Source organism: Nipponia nippon, unplaced genomic scaffold (genome assembly GCF_047370975.1).
Source record: "Nipponia nippon isolate SJK-2023a ecotype South Korea unplaced genomic scaffold, ASM4737097v1 scaffold_10, whole genome shotgun sequence".
Lineage (NCBI taxonomy): Eukaryota > Metazoa > Chordata > Aves > Pelecaniformes > Threskiornithidae > Nipponia > Nipponia nippon.
This window is the reverse complement of record NW_028262291.1, coordinates 18,576,016-18,592,158: the sequence shown is the minus strand read 5'-3', so window position 1 is coordinate 18,592,158 and position 16,143 is coordinate 18,576,016. Positions and strand designations below refer to the sequence as shown.

The 16,143-nt window shown below is 56.4% G+C and overlaps 1 protein-coding gene across 6 annotated transcripts in view; it reads right to left on the bottom strand.

The window, feature by feature from the left end:
• The window catches only part of DUSP8 (dual specificity phosphatase 8), a 42,929-nt gene that overhangs the window by 12,745 nt on the left and 14,041 nt on the right, over positions 1-16,143 (bottom strand). For all 6 annotated transcript variants that reach the window (XM_087745777.1, XM_087745778.1, XM_087745780.1 and 3 more), the window contains exons 2-3: positions 15,114-15,520; positions 8,585-8,723 (exon numbers count right to left, since the gene is read on the bottom strand). In XM_087745777.1, coding sequence (XP_087601903.1) covers positions 8,585-8,723; positions 15,114-15,344 — 370 coding nt within the window. In that variant the 5' untranslated portion in view covers positions 15,345-15,520. The remainder of the gene's footprint in view (positions 1-8,584; positions 8,724-15,113; positions 15,521-16,143) is intronic.

Below are 16,143 nucleotides of genomic sequence, written 5' to 3'. Positions count from 1 at the left end.
CCCCACAGAGTTAGTTTGGGGACAGGGACTTGGAGGGAGGAAGCTCACGCCTCATTTCAGCACTAGCCAGGGCTGTGTGTGATCAAACCCCCGCGCTGAAGGGGGGATGCAGCACCGCTCTCCATCCCTGCTCCCAGCTGACCCCTGTCCCATGACAGGCATCCTGTGGCTGCGCCCTGTCCTGCCCCCTCCCCACAAATGCTCCTGGTAGGACCAACGTGCATCCCCTGGGGGATGTTTAACTCTGAAGCCCAGCACCAGGAAGGGCAATGCCACAATCTCCGTTTCCCAAGGGGGAAACTGAGGTACAAAGGATTAAATAACTTCTCTGGGGTTCTCTGCTGCAGGGCAGAGCTGGGGACCAGAGAGCAGGTCCCTAACCGCCAGCTCATCTTTCCTCTTGATGCTCATCCTGGAGTGGTTTCAAACAGCTGGAGGTGAACAGGCCCCAGCAGCTGGTGGGGAAAGGGGCTGGCGCTGGGCTGCTCACACCTGCACGCTGCCGCATTGGATGGAGTTATCTGCCCGGTCCCAGTGGAGAAGGACCGTGGTCTGGAGGAGATGCACCCTCCACCAAAGCGTTCTCATGCACAAAAGTCCAGCAAGAGGGGATATGTAGGAATGGGCTTTCCCGGTCCTCCTGGGGTCTATCCGTCAGCAGTGGCTTCTGAAGCAGGTTGGGGGTTGATGCGTTTTCTTCCTTTTATCTGTCCTGGGGGAGAGAATTACTCGTCCCCCCCTTCCCACCCGTGGGACTCCTTAATACGTCTCCACACAGCTCCTTATGAGTTTATTGGTCTGAGCCCAGGCCTCTAGAAAATCATTCAGGATTACAGTGAGTGGAGGAGCGGGGGGGGGGGCGGGGGGGGGCATGTATTGTGCCTTTGAAAATCTGAAGCTTTACAGGCTGAAAAACCCCAGGCTGAGCCATATGTGAGTGACTTCAGTGTTTTTCCTTTGAATGACATCACATGAGATGAGGTCATTGGCATTAACTAAGTGCTCTCCCCTCCCCCCCCCCCCCGAGCGGAGCCAGCCTCCTAACGAGCCTTGTTGTTGTAACAAATATGGTTTGATTATTATCAGATGTGGGTCAGAGGTTGGATAAAATTCAAAGCGTGCTCCAACTAGGCTGGAAGAGAGAGGAGCAGCCTTCCCCCAAGAGTCACGCTCAGGAAGCGGCTCCCACAGCAGCTCCCCAGGGGGTCCGTGGTCCTCCACATTTGCCACCTCCGTCCCTACGAGGGAGGGTGCATGATGCTGGTGGCCAGTGCCAACAGCTCCCAGCAATGGAGATGCCCCCATCTCCCACTGCTGCTGCACCAGCGGTGCTCTACACATGCTGGCGGGTGATTGGGCTGCAACCCGCTCTGTTGGCTACGCTTGGGGCTCCGCTGGGGTGGAAACCATCACCGGGTCATGCAGGGCCAGCAGCCGCCCAGCCACTCTGTGCCAGCTGAGGGGGATGCTGCAGGAAGCATGTGGTGGATTAGGGGGTGCGATCATCAACCTGTCCCTGACTCAGCGGTCCACAAACATGAATTTGCCTTCCCTCACTGCTCTCTGGTTGCCTGACTCCCTCAGGTTTGCGAGAGCCCTTGGCACAAGTTATTTTGGTACTGGCAGGTTCCTTCAGGATGCATTTGGACCTAGTTTTCAGCTCAGGGCTGCAGCTAGGGAGCTGGACACAACACCACCAAGCAGTCCCTGACACAGGAGGCTCACTGGTATCCTGTGTCCCTCTGATCCCCAGCAAAAGACAAGCGAGTAACCCCCTTCCTCCATCAGAGTGAGGTCCAGCCACATGGAGATGCTACCCACAGCCACCATTCCCCAAGGCAGCGTCCTCCTCCTCATCTTCTTCAGCCCTTTGGCAGGACCAGGGTAGGGGTTGGGAGCTGGTGCTGGAGCAGGGGGGCACTGGCAAGTAGAGAAATGAAAGGCAACATCCGTAGCACAGACACATCCCGTGTATCGCCTGCTGCCCCTCGGCCCTTTTCCCCAGGTGCTCCTCCTGGCCAGGCTGTCACCCATCCTGCCTCCAGCTCCTATTTAGGAGACAGAGGCGCATCACCTGGTGAGCGATGCCCAGCCTTGCCGGCCCTGCTTCGCTCTCATCGCAACAGTGCTCACCAGCAAAAAACCTGCTGCAACGCGACTCATGCAACCTGCCTGAAAGAGCAGGGAGCAGAAAGCCCCTGTTCAGCACCTACATACCCATCACAGTGGTACCTATAGCCTGGCACAAGCCCAGCTGGGCAGCGGCCAGCGGTTCCTCTCTCCACCCAGCTCCGGGACCTTATAATAATTGCCAGCGCCGACCTTTCGCAAGCGGGCGGCACGGGCCTGGGGAAAGGGGGAGGCAGACGAGGGGGGGCAGGTTTCTCAAAAGGAAGGAAACCATAACTGGGCAGTGGCTCCCGCCCATCAGGATCTCTTACTGGGGAAGTTGCCTTCCTCCCGTCAGCTTTCCAGAAATGAGAAATGAAATTACATGGCGGTTTTGTAAGTCTTGGCAACCAGAGGGCTGCTCTTCTGTAAGCCCCTTCTCCTCTGCCCCTCTCTGCCTTCAGCCCTTTCGCTCCCCTTTTCTGGGTCCGATGGTTAAAAATGCAGCTGGAGGGGGAGGGGAAGCTCCTCAGGGTAATTATAGAATTGGGAAAACAAGTTGTCTGACGACAGCGTTGCTAAACAGGGAGGTTTAGAGCATAGGTCTGGAATACAATCAGCTCGCACGTACGTGACCTGGCTTAACCCCTCCCAGGGATGCAGCCGCTGGTCCCGCTGGGGCTGAAACCCTCCCAGGCATCTCCCCATTGCGGTGGAGGGTGGGAAGGTGGCACCTTACCCCGACACCACACCTTGGGCTGCGGAGACCAGGAGCACTCCCTAGGGCCACTGTCAGGCTGGGTGGCCAGGGTTGGATGCCAGCACCCACTGGATGGGGGCTCGAGGGCAAGAAAACATGGTCCTGCCCTGGCCAAAGTGGTCCCAGATGACTTTGCTGCAGGAAAGAAAGCAAATCCTCCAGTGCCATGGACCCGGGGATGTTTTGTGCGAGAGGGAGGGAGGTTCGGAGAGTTACCTAAACCTCCAGGACTGTAAAAATCACTAACCTTGATGTTACCATTTGAAGTCCAACTTCAAGCAGCTAAAGCCAATGCCATGATTTTTGAAAAAGCACCTTTCCCACTAGGCTGGCAATAGTGCCCTACCTCCAGCCTTCCAGACAATCAAAAGAAAAGCATCACTCCAGGTAACCCCCCCTGTGCCCCACCACCTACAGCCTGAGAAAAGCCGAGCATAACCCCCTCCACAGCACTTCTTACCCTTCTTCCGTTCCCGAGCATCATGTGTGCAGTTTGTAGATGAAGAACCACCAGGATCCCCATTCACATTATTTGCAAAGCTAGTTCTTCAATACTCCCAAATCTGGGAGAATCAAGAAAGAGTCCCACGTGAGCGCTCTTTCCCATCTCATCCCACCCCTGCACCGTCCTTATTCATACCCACACTCCTGCCAGCTGAGAATCTGCTTCTTTCAGTTCATCACAGTATGCTATGGGATGGAGATGTCCACAGGTGCGCAAAGGTGCTTGTGGGAGGTTCAGAGGCAGTAATTAGACTTTAGAAGAAAAACTTGTGGGTACATCTGATGGATTCATGCCAATAAGTCCATAAGTGCTCTAAGACCTTGCAGTCTGACGGTACCTGAAATTGCCCTAACGCCTGACCTACGCGTGCATCTTCAGGCCCACGTATGGAGCAGAGGACAGGCTCCACCAGCTAGTCCATCCTGCATGTGCTGTGTCCCCAAAAGACACACTCACATACCAAAGTCGTCAGATGAAATTGTGATGCTGTCCAGAGTGGGTGATGAGGGAGGTGACCATCAAATAACCAGCTGTGGTGGGGTCCTGCTTCCCCACTCCCATCAGACAGCTTCTGGCTGACAACCAAAGCGTAGGTGTTTGGGGTTTTTTCTTTCTTAGGTTTTAGACTATTTTTTTCTTACATTGGGTTTGTTAAAGATGCCTCGATCCTGGTTCTGGATCCTGCTAAGCTTTTAGCTTCAGCATCAGCCATGACAAGTTTTGCAGATTCATTTGTATTTTTGCTGCCTTTCGGACGCACATGCCACCTCCAGCTCCTGGGACTCCGACTAAAAGCAAGCCCCCTCTGCTCTGCCCTGCCTATGCACTGCTTTTGCACCTGCCTAGCTCGGCTTTTTTTATTCATCTTCTCTTTTCCTCTAAAACAGCCCCAGCCTGACGTGTTTCAAGAGGAGCAGGCAGCAAGGGAGATGTGATGCTGGCATGTGGCTTCACACCAACATGACACGCAAAAGTATCGCGGTATTTTCAGCCAAGGATGTGCAAAGTTACATTCAGCTGCCCTGATGTTTAACCTCCTTTTAGGACTGTCCCTATGCAGCAAAAAAAAGAAGTGCTTTTTCTTTTTTTTCATTCAAATCATCTGTCCCCAAGTCCTTGTTTCTAAAATAATTCCAGCCAGTGCTGAACCCACTCCTGCCTGGGCAGCTCAAGTCAGCTCCTGCAATAGAAATCCCCTTTCCTTTTTCACTGCTTCATTTTGTCCACTCTGAAGTCACCTGCCTTTGGTAGATTCCCCCAAAACCCCCCAAATCTCAGCCCCCTCCGGATCACCGCTGCCATGCAATTACAACTCTCCCTGGCTGCGCTGGCTGGTCGCGGCACCGCCGGGCTGGAGAGGACCCGGGTCATGGCCAGCATTGTGAGGCCAGCCCGCTTGCTGAGGAGGAGGATGGCAAGCAGAGGGCTGGGAGGGATTTCTCGCTGATGATATTGTTACATTCTTTCCGAATCCTGGGAGTAAACAGACACTCCAAATTTAGAAAGAACAGGACTGGAAAATTTAAACATTCCTTGAAGAATTGGTACAAAAGGGGGGGGGGGGGCGCCGAAGATGATCTCACATGTGCTCCTGAGCCAGATGAAAAGCTCATGACTCGAGTTCAGAAAGCAAGCGAGGGGCCTGTTTCAGGTCGGAGCATGATATCGCAACGATAAAGCTCCCCTGGCGCATGAAACCACAATGAAAAGAGCCTCTGCCCTGCAAGGGGGGTCCCAACCCCAGCGGTCCGGGCTGTGGGGACCACCACTGCTGGCCAAACAGCCACCCCAGTTTCATCTCCGTCTGGCATATGGCTTCGGGTGCAGAAGAGGAGCCCGGTGCTCGGCCCAAGGACCAGGAGTAGGGACAGGATGGGTGCCTGAGCATCATCTGGATGAACATCCCAAGCTCTCGGCTATTGCTTTTAGCCCCTGAATGGGAGCAAAGGAATATCTCCCCACCCTCCACTGCAGCTGGACAAATGGAGAGGAGCTGGTGAAGCTCAGCACCCAGGAGCTCAGCACTACGCTATGGGTCTGGCTGGGCTCCAATACAAGAGCTGGCACCCGGGAGCCATCAGGGAGCGATGGAGCCAGACTGCTGCTGCTGCTTCATAAACAGATAATGGCTGTTAATAAAAACCAAGCGGGAGTTTGCAAAGGGGAAGAAGAAAGGGGAAAAAAAAAGCAAAGAGAAAAAAAAAAAGAAAAGCAAAAAAAAAGCAAAAAATAGCCAAAAAAAAGCAAAAAAGCGACGGTTTGTGCTGAAGTAAACAAAGGTTAAAGAACAGTCAGGCTCCTGCAGGAATAGCAGAGCTGGGCCGGGAGGGAGGGAGGGGGCATTACGTAATGCAGGAAAAATGTTGGCTCCATTCAGTTTTCCACCACTTCATGTGATGTCAGGAAAACCATATAAATCAACAGGCTTTCTGCTCCCACGGATGGAGGGCAGCAAGCAGCACTATTTATACTTACACAATTAAAAAAAAAAAAGGGGGAAAAAGAAGACAAGCCGATGATTTCCAAGACTGGGAATAATTGACTCAGATTCCTCCTTCCCAGCGCTGGAATCACTGCTTCTGGGCTGTTAACCCTTGAGGGGTCCCCGCTGCCGCTCTTGCCACCCCAGCTCCCCTGTCCTCTCCCATCAGCCTCCACCAGCTGCTTCAAGGGTCTGAAGGACGATGGGTTGGAGGCGAGCAATGGCCAAGCACGGCATTTGCATGAGATGGGGACACTTAGGCACAGCAGCGCGTCACCCCTGGAGAAACATCTGCTGGGACTGACGAGAGCTGGGGAGCACGGAGGGGCTCAGGAGTTTTTGGGGCTGCGTAGGGCTGGCATACGGCTTTGGGGACCCTCAGAATGGGGCTCCCTGGGATGCTGGCATCCACTTAGGGACAGACTGAGATTTCAGGGCAGGACCCTGAGATTTTGGCAGCCCTTGCCAGCCTGACTCCCCACTGGGGTCACAAGCCACCTCCAGGGAGGACCCAGGCACCTCTTGTGGGACACCGGATGGGCTGGGGAAGGATGAGGTGCCTGAGCCTGGAACGGACAGACTGAGGGGTTAAACCCCACCAGGGCTAGGGGTCAGAATCAGGCCCGGCCCACACATCGCCCCTCAGACCTCCTAAGAGCTGCCTCTAAAACAATCCGGCTGCTGCGCACACTGCAGGCAGGAGGAAGCTGCGCGTGTCGGCAAGCGTGCCCAGCCTCCCCCGGACGCTCTCCACAGCCGCTTCCAGTCACGATTTCCATGTAAAATGCCGCCGCCATGACCCAGTGTTCTACATTTTGATTCCTGTTTTTTCCAGCCGCTGGAGGCCCGCGTTCTCCATCAGTCTGTAGCCCTGCAGCGCTTTTAATTAGGGAGGTTTAAACCTTGCTTGGTGCCTAGCACAGCCACACCCCTGCTTGGGGGTCTGGGCTCCTGCAGCCCAGGGAGAGGGAAATGGCCACCCTGAAGATGGAGGATGTGTGTGCCCAAGCGGGTTGCAGGTTTGCTTGTGGGGGGCTCAGCAGTGGTGGCGCTGATGGCCAAGGGGGGGTGGCACACTGCCGGTGCTCACCCAGCATGAGGCATGCTGTGCATGCAGTTGGGGTGCACCAGTGCTATGGGGGTCCCCCAAACCTCCCCTCCTTCCCAGGGAGGAGAAGGTGCCAGGGCTTTCAGGGCCACCTCACCCAGCCCCATCCCTGCTCCAGGAGGACTTGGGCAGGGGCTTTGCAGCCAGCACACAGCGCTGCCCCTCGCCCGGCCCTGGGAAAGCGGCGGCGCGTTGCAGGGTGCCAGGGTTGAAGGCTGTTTCCTGACCCATCCCGGTGACTAAGCAGGTTCCTTCCCAGATGCAACCGAATCCGCCTTCTTCTCCTGCACCGTGCGCCAAGCTGTTGCCCTTGTTTATGCCGCGATGACCTTGGAGCCACCGGTGCGGCCGCTGGGGCGGGCCGGGGGCTGCTGTAACAAGCTTGTGGTGGCATCCTCCAGCACTGCCCTCAGCAGAGCTTCTACAACCCGGGCCATGCTAACTAGGTTTAACGTGATTTCATGTAGTCCCTGCTTGCTTTTGAAACCCTCAAACTGGGGGGTTTATTCCTGCAATTTCTCTGCTCTGTTCTCCCCATCACAATGCAGCTGCTCTGATTCAACAGCATTTACCCATGCCATGCACGAGCAAGGCTCCCTGAATGCCACTTGCTTGTGCCACCTTCCCCATCACAACTAGTCCTCCCCAGGGTTTGTCATGCTGCCAGGTTTGTGCGGATGGCCGCTCCCTCCATCCCTGCGATGCCCCGGGAACACGGAGGTTGGTACCCTCCACCTCAGCCCCAAAGCAGTACCCAGTCTCCGCAGGATGAGGATGGGTTTGGGGAACAGAGATGATCCCCATCTCTGTGCTTTCAGCACTATCTAGGAGCCTGGCTGAGCTCAGCGGGATCAAGGGGCTGTGTGGGGCAGCGCCTGCCCACCCTTCCATGGGCAGAAAGCTCGGAGGTGGGCAGCTAGCCAGGCAGACGCCTGGCCGTCCCAGCCATGGGGAATTAAAGGCAACTTTAACTCTCCCTTCAACAGCTCGCAGCCTCTTTATCCTCCTCTCTGCTGGGTCCGAGCGTTTCATTCATCGGTCGCCTGCCTCCCATTTTGCTCTGCAGAAGGGCTGTAATTATGACAGCACGTGCCTCCTCCTGCCTGTGCACTTGCACCTGGAGAGCATCATCTCCAGCAGACCCTGACTCGCCCAGGGATGACCCTCTGCCCCTGCTCTCCTTCCCCGTCCCAGCACATCCATGGATTTCCTCTCCTGACCTTCCTTTAAGAGCAGTGAGAGGGAGCAGAGCACCTGAACCGGGTCCGGCCCTTGGCGCATTCACCGGGGATGAAGCAGCGCCAGGATGGGGGAATGAAGGGCCGCTTTTCGGTGGCCGGATCCGTGACACCATGACCCCTTCATACCCTCCCCTCTCATTCACCCTGCCTGGCAGGCACAGTGGCAGGGAGCTGGACAGTGTGAGGAATGAATACACTGGGGGGACCCAGTAATGCCAGGGTGGGTCAAACCTCCTCGGTCTGCATGCGGGACTGCCCTCCGACGCCACAGCCACTGGTGGCCAGGAAAGCAGGTGCAGATGGACACACGTGGCTGCAGGCCCGTAACTCCAGACTAAGGGCACGAGCACCAAGGGCAGCAGTAAACCAGGGCTCTTACCTGTAAGGATGGAGACGCTGTGGAAACAGCTGTCCAGTTTGCCCAGGAGGATAGAGAGGAAGCTGTCAGCAGCCAAGCCGGTCACGTCCCGCGTGCTCTGGTCATAGACCACCACGTCCTGGTGCTCCTCCGCCTCCACCTGCAGGGGGATGGCAAAAACTGGGTGTCAGAGAAATAGGCTGAGCGCTGAGGATGCTGCTGCCCACACAATCATGGCAAGCAAAGCTGAATTTAGTGGTCACACAAGTGGGAGACCCCAGGTCCACACTGTTCCCATGAGCCAGCTTTGCTCACCAAATGAAGGGTCCAGCCAGGCTACGACTCTGCTCCACAGCTACAAGCACTCGCACCCGTCAGAGCAGCCCCTCCAACTGCGAGCACTTTTGAGCATCGTACCCGAAATAGGGTCACTCCTCCCCATCGCCCACCCCCAGCTTGCCATTACTTAACCACGTCCCAGAAGTCGCTGCGACTTCTTCCATCACCTCCTCCCCACCCAACCTTTGCCCTCAGATACTCCTCTGCAGCCTGGCTGGTGTCACAGGGATTTGGGGGTGGTTCTGCAGGCAAGGATGCTCCCAGCACAGCCCCTGTGCTGCGGCTGGAGGGAGTGGGGCTGGAGCAACAGCTCTTCAGGGCTCAGCCTGGAAACACCATGCCCAGCACAGTAACACCTCTGTAGGCACTACTGCTCTGCAAGCTCAACCCAAACCTCCTGCAGATCACCCCTAAGGGCTGAAGGAGAGGGAAAATATTCTTTATCTTGGTGGATGTTCAGGGGGATGCTCTTTCTTCCTTTTGTAATGCGTGGTGGGGCTTGCAAACTGCAGAAATGTGCTGGGGAGAGGGAAACGAGCTCCTGGGCTGCTCTCACATGACTTTACGTGCCACAAACAGCACCCAGCCCTGCCACCACTGCAGGGTCTCTGGGGCGGGTGAGATGGTGGGGTACCCCACAGGCAGGCAGCTGTCTGCAGGCAGGAGTCCCCCCATGCCTGGCGATGGATGGATTGTAGCGAGAGCACTCAAGGTGCAGCCGGCCATTCCTACGCCTACCTGAAGCTCCATGCATTAAAAGAAGACAAAAACCCTCGCAGAGGCATGGCTCAGCGCATCTGCTGAATAGCCAGGTGGATGGCATACACCTGCCTTCCGAGCACCTGCCCTCTCAGCCTGCAGGGTAAGGCACATCCACCATGCTGTGGGAGGAGGAGGAGGCAGCGGTGGGCAGGGAGGGAGGGTCTGAGCCCCGAAGCCGCTCTCTCCTCCGGCTTGTGTTGGAGCTGCCCATTGCCCATCCCCTGCCCGGCCCTCTCCGAAATCTCTTTAGGAGACCACTTGAACTAGGAACCACTCATGGACACTCGCCTCCTTTTGCTGTCTTACTGCCATGCCCTATCTTACCACTGGAGCAGATTCGCTTCAGGTTGCTGTCGATATTACTGCTGCTTTCACACGCTGCTGCAGGTGCTTCCCTGCTTGGCAACGTGAGCACCATCCAAATAAAACTGCAGGGTGCACCAATTTAGCTGAGCTCATCATGTCTCCTCACCGCAGCGGAAGGACGGCCCCGCACCAACAGAAATCCCCGCGAGGACACCACGCGCAGCTCTGCAATAGGAAGGGGGGAGCTCAAAGGAGCTGCCTGTCTCCAGCCCAGCACCGGGCACTGGAGAGCAAAACTGGCCCCGCAGGTCAGCAGGATGACAGGAGGGATGAAAAGGCAGCGGCAGGATGAGAGGGAAGAGAATAGAAAAGGACATGGGAATTTTAAAATAAGACACTGAAAAATGATGGAAGCCACCTCGGGGTAACCCAGCTGAGGATCTACCCCAGCATCTCTTCCTCAGCCATCCCTGAAGCAGGTCTTTCGCAGGAGGCCATCCCAAGCGCAGCTGAAGGGAAACACAGTGGCTGCCAAGCCAGCTTGGAGCCAGGAGCCCGCCAGTCCTTAGCAGGGCCACTATCCTTTCAAGCCGCCCTAGCACGCCCTTAGCACATCCTGAAAACCCAGTCCCCAGCCTGAAGCCCCATGCCAGCGAAAGCATCTCCCCTAAAAGCACAGTAAGGTGGGGGCCGAGCTGTGGCGGGGCAGGGGCTCATCCCAGCTGCGCAGTCCCGGCCGGGGTGGCTGCAGGCGAGATACCAGCTCTGGCCGAGCAGAATTATCCCACAATAGGATTTAGTGTTCCCTCCACATGGGGAGGCTTTGTTTGGGCCATTACTGCAGGGTTGCCGAGCGACGGCAGAGATGTGCGACACGGTTTACATCTTATTAAAGTTATAAGGTTTCACTCAATGTAAATGCCAAACAAGCACTGGCCTCACATGGCCTGGCTGCAGAAAATAAATACCCCGCTTGTTGGGGTGAGGATGCCTGCAGGATGGTCCTGAGGAGCCCTTGTGGAGCACACAGGGAGCCTGCACCTGCATCGCGGCTCCTTGCCACAAAGGGAAATGAGAGGGAGATGTTTAATCAGGTCCGCGGGTCTCCCATTAACCTCATGCACTCCTGACATGCAAGGGAAGGCACAGCCCCAGCTCTGGCCTTAAATGTACAGAGGTTAAAAGCTAATGGGGGCAGAGGAGGAGGGTAAAGCTCAGGGCCAGATTCCTGCCTCTGCCAGGGGTTGGCATAGGGCAGGGGCACGGCTGACACCAGAGGAGTCCCTCCAAGGAGCAGCACCTCCACGGTGGGAGCTCTCCCATGGGGGTTGCCAAGACTGCTGAAGTAACCAAACGCCCAGGCATCACCCTCCAGAAAGGGTCCCCAAATCCAGCCAGCAAGGGACAGCAGGGCCAAGGCACAGCAAGTCTTTTGGCTCCAAGGAGATGTTGAGTGGGACTTGCAAACCCATGCATGCCTTTGAAAAGCTGCTGGCCCACCCCAAAGCTGGAGGTGCCCCAGGGCACCTCCCAGGGACAAACCTCCTCCCTGCCAGCACCTCGGCTGTGGGAGATGGCCAGCCTGGAGCAGGGACCACCCAGCCAACAGCTCCAACCAAACCCCAGCTGAGACCATCTATCGCCTTCGTGCCAAGCCCAGTGTTCCCCATCACCCTCCCCAGCTCTGGCTGGAGGTAACTCTCTTAGGGACATTTGGTCCCGGCCACTGGGTGGTTGAACGCAGTCCAGGTCCCTGCTCCACCTCTCCCTGGCTGTCAAGCAGGGATGATGATGCTCTACAGGTGATCCAGGCTAAGATAAGAGCAAGCTATTCTTATTATTCCAATTACTACCGACATCTCAGTCACATATTGTTTCAAAACACAGTGAATCACCCCACTGAAATAACAGGGCTTCCATCAACATAAAGAGCAGCCAGGCACACAGCTCAAAAATAAGCCCCAGCTTTCCCTCAAGCAAAACAGCTGCTTGCAGAGCCATACTCCTAATGCAAATAAATAAATATTCCCATCGCCCAAAGAGACCCTTATCATGCCTCAAACCGCGGCTATAGCTGCTCTGGAGATAGCTACATTTTAGGAAGCGAGAAGAGGTCAAGAGGTGGAAAGACTTTCCAGGGGGATCTTGAAGAAGTGAAATTTTCAATATTTCCCTCAAGAAATGCTAGTAAAAAACCCAAGCAGGAATTTCTCATAACCTCTGCCCCTGAAACTGCACCAAGGAGCTGAATTATTCCAGTTGTTACTGAAATTTATTATTGGGAGATATTATTATTGTTAGTACTGGGAGAAGGGTTCAAAAACAAAACCAGAGCAGTACATTGGTACCATTTTTGTGCAGAGGGAGACGATTGCTAATTGGGAAATGAATTGCTGCTGCAGTTTCCCAGCCGGGCACCACAGGAAGATGCATGCACCCAGCGGGATGCGGTGCACAATGGGGCTCGGGGAGCGGTGGCTCAGCTATGCCCATGATTGTAGGCATACTTCATTGAAGAAACAAAGGGATTTTTATTTTCCCCATTTCTTCTTTCCCACCAAATGGTCCTTTCCCTTCTTTGCACCAAAAAAGCCAGGAGCTGCTGTTATCCCACAGCATTGCTCCAAACCACAGCATCCAGAAGCACCGTTAATGTTACCCTTCCTTAGCAGTGGTATGGAAAGGGGGGGTACAAGCACTGGGAAAAGCAAATTAGGCAAATGTTCTCATCCCCCCTGCCTGCGCGCATGCGGGAGGAGCGGAGGGGGGAGCCAGGTGAGGTTGCCCAAAAGCTTTGCTCTGTATCAGCCCCTGCGTCCTTCCCCAAAAGGCAATCGCTGCCCGGGTCATCGCTGAGCCTGGATGCGCAGGTCGAGCTCTCTGCACTGGGCAGGCAAGGAGGAGAGTGACGAGGCGGGGGCTGAGGGCTGCCCCTTCCCTGCCCGGGCAGCCCCGCGTCGCTGCCGGCCGCCTTTGTCTCGGCAGCCCCGGCCGGCCGGGAGCAGGAAACGGGAGGAGGGCGGGAGGCCCGTCAGGAGGAATAATGGGGCCGGACAATCGCGCCACTGATGTCACCCTTCCTGCCATCTGCTCCCAACACCAGCCATGCCTCTCGCCCCACCGCCTCCCCCAGCCCCGGTGTGCAGAGCTGGGGCAGAGCGGGGCCGGGGCTGGCCAGCGATGGCAGGTGGAGGCAGGGAAATGATACGGGAGTAACGGAGGTCTAAACCAGCTTTCAGCATCCTCCTCTGAGGGTCTGTGCACCTCGAGGCAGCAGACCATACTGATTTCTGGGGGTCCCAAAATATATCCACAACCCAAGCCGCTGAAATCAGAGGGAAAGGGGGAGAGGAAAGTTCATCACCCCAAAATGCAAACTCGCAGGCGCGTGCACAAAAAGGCTTGGACACCTCAGGCCACAACCACCATCTGCTTTATGCCAGATGAGGATATGGCTGTGACTCCCCTGGCCTCTCCCCTCCAGCTTCCCAGGGCAAGTGGCTTAACCTCACAAGGGTGCCCTGAAGCTTAATTAATTCCCGGGCTGTGTGCACTGGGAAAGCCACTGCGCAAGTGGCAAGCACGGCAGGGGCTGCGCAGAGTGGCAGCAGGGGCACGCTGCCTCCTGCCCACAGATGTGCCAGGAGAGATTTCAGCCATACTGGAAAGAAAAGGACAGAAAAGGACAGAAAAGGAAAAAGTCGTGAATTAAAGATGGCGGTAACACCTCTCCTCCGCCCCCCTAGCATCCCTGGTTATAATCACATCCTCCGCCGGTACCTGGACCATTATGCAATGGTCCAGGAGCAGGGAGGAGGCGATTGCTCCTTCTATGGGGACATAGCAGTGACTGCCTGGATGGACCAGCCGACCCCTTTGGGAGCCACTGCTCCTCTGCGGCTGCCGAGCTGCAGGTTTGCAGGCAGATGGTATCAGCTGACGTTAACTCTTCCATGCTTCTCCCTTCCCCATCATCCTCCTCTTCTTCCTCCCCCTTGCGCATCGCTTTTGCTGCTGCTGCTGCCGCTCCACGTGACGGCGGCCACTGCAGAGGTGACCCTCGCCAGGAGGAGGGCGGCCGCACCACTCTCCTCCTAGCTTGCAAAAACCTGATTATTCTGCTTTATTCTCCCGGGGATTTAAGAGCAGCTAAAACCGTTCAGGAATCAGTCTCTGCAATCCCCTCCAAATCGCCCAGCCCGGAGCATCACCGCAGCAGATTGGCACGAGGCTGGCCCCCCCGCACTGCGAGTCCCCTTGATCCCGGCGGGGTGATGTCACCGGCAGCCAATGCGGACAGCGGTGGCTTTGCAGGGTGGCGGGGGGGGGACACGCCGCAGATGGCTCCAGCTGGGCCCAGCATTTGATTAATCGCCTGAATTACCCTCGCTTTGCCATAAAATTACAAAGTGGGAGGGGGGGAATGGTAAGATCGAGCCGGCAGGAGCATGGGCTGTGACGGCAAACCACCCTCCGGCTCGTCCCGCAGCTCGGCACCCACCGGCACAGCCCTCCGGCAGCATCTTGGCGGAGGGCAGGACCTGGGCTATGGCTCCGCGGGGACACCTGGCACTGTTCTGGCCAGGGCTTCAGCCCAGCTCCGTGGCTCAGAGCCACCTCTATTATTTAACCAGGAGTGATAGAGAGAGGAGCCTGGGAGAGATAATATGCCATGACACCGGATAAGAGCTTCTGGCGTCACAGGGGAGGAGGATTACATGTCCCTGAATGGAGTTAGAGATGACAGAGGGGAGGGGAAGAGTTTTTAGCAGGGGATTATGCTTACAGCTCCAGGAAGGCTTTGGGGGGTTGTTTGCTGGTGTAGGAGAAGTCTTAAGGCTGATATACCTGTTAGACTTGCCTGGGGAGGGCTCCTGAAGTGGGGAGCCACATCACTGGGGTGGGGGCAATGAACAGGTCCCTGACGACAGCCCTGTGGCCACATGAGCTCATGCTCCACCTCTCCAAAGAGTGCCAGAGAGATGCCAGCAGATACTGGGGTCAAGGGATGGAGAAGGAAGATGCACATACCAGACATAGACCGGCCCTTAGGCCAGTCTGCATCCCACCCCCACCCTGCCCCTTTCTACTGGGGAAGAGGGTGTGAGCATCCACCAGGAAAGGCGAGGGCCAGATCCCCTACCTTCATCTTGGAGGCGGGCTGGATGAGCTCTGTGATGGAGACCTTGTCCTGCTGGAGCCTCCTCTTGACGAGCTTGGAGCAGCAGATGTTGACGGAGCTGAGGACGTGCCAGGAGTTGTACTCTACGAAGGAGCGGCTGTCAATGACCAGGGTGCCCTCCGCTCCGTTCCTCAGGAGGCTGGCCAGCTTTTTCGGGTCCATCACCTTGCGTGGGAGCCTGTCCCCAGCCATAACGGGCCCGTCCCCTCTATGGCGAGTGGGGGGCAAGGGGCGGAAGGGCAGGGCAGGGACGCCAGCACCCGTCTCCCCAAGGGGAATGAGCGAGGGGGTAAGGGGTAAGCAGGGCAGCACCTGTCCTGATCTCCTCACGCTGCTAACACCCAGGATGCCAACTCATTGTGCTGAACCTGGAAAGAGAGGAAAGGAGAAGACGACCAGTCAGCTGGGCAGGACATGACACTCATCTGGGGCCAAGTCCCCCAGGGCTTGGCCTTCAGAAGATGTCTTCAGAAGAGCATAAGAGCGCAAGCCACTCTTTCTAGGTATGTTCTCCCAGCCCGCGGGCATCTGTGGCTCCAGAGCTGCCCAAGCCAGAGGTTTTCTCTTTGTATTTAATAGCCCTCAGCACAGCTTTCTTCCATGAATTTGTCTAATTGCTTTTTGAAGCCGTGTGAGCTTTTAACAGGCACAGTGGCCGGTGGCAGGGAGCGGAACGGTTTGCCAGCTACGATGAAGTCCTTCCCCTGGTTTGCTTTGAATCTGCTAACCGATGGCTCCTCCAGGTGACCCTTACTACTTGCTCTGGAAGAGGCCACGCATGCCCGTTCCCTAATCACCTTTCCCATGGTTCTTATCACATTTGGACCTCGTTCAGGAGCCTTTCAGGTCAGAGCATCTACAGAGCCACCTGTGGCACAGGTGCCTTTTGCCACCTGGCCAGCCCTGATGCGCTGTGTTTGAGAGGCAGGCACACCGGGGACCTGGACGGGGCAAAATGTCTCCTCCTTTCCCTGTTCTCAGCCTAACAGCT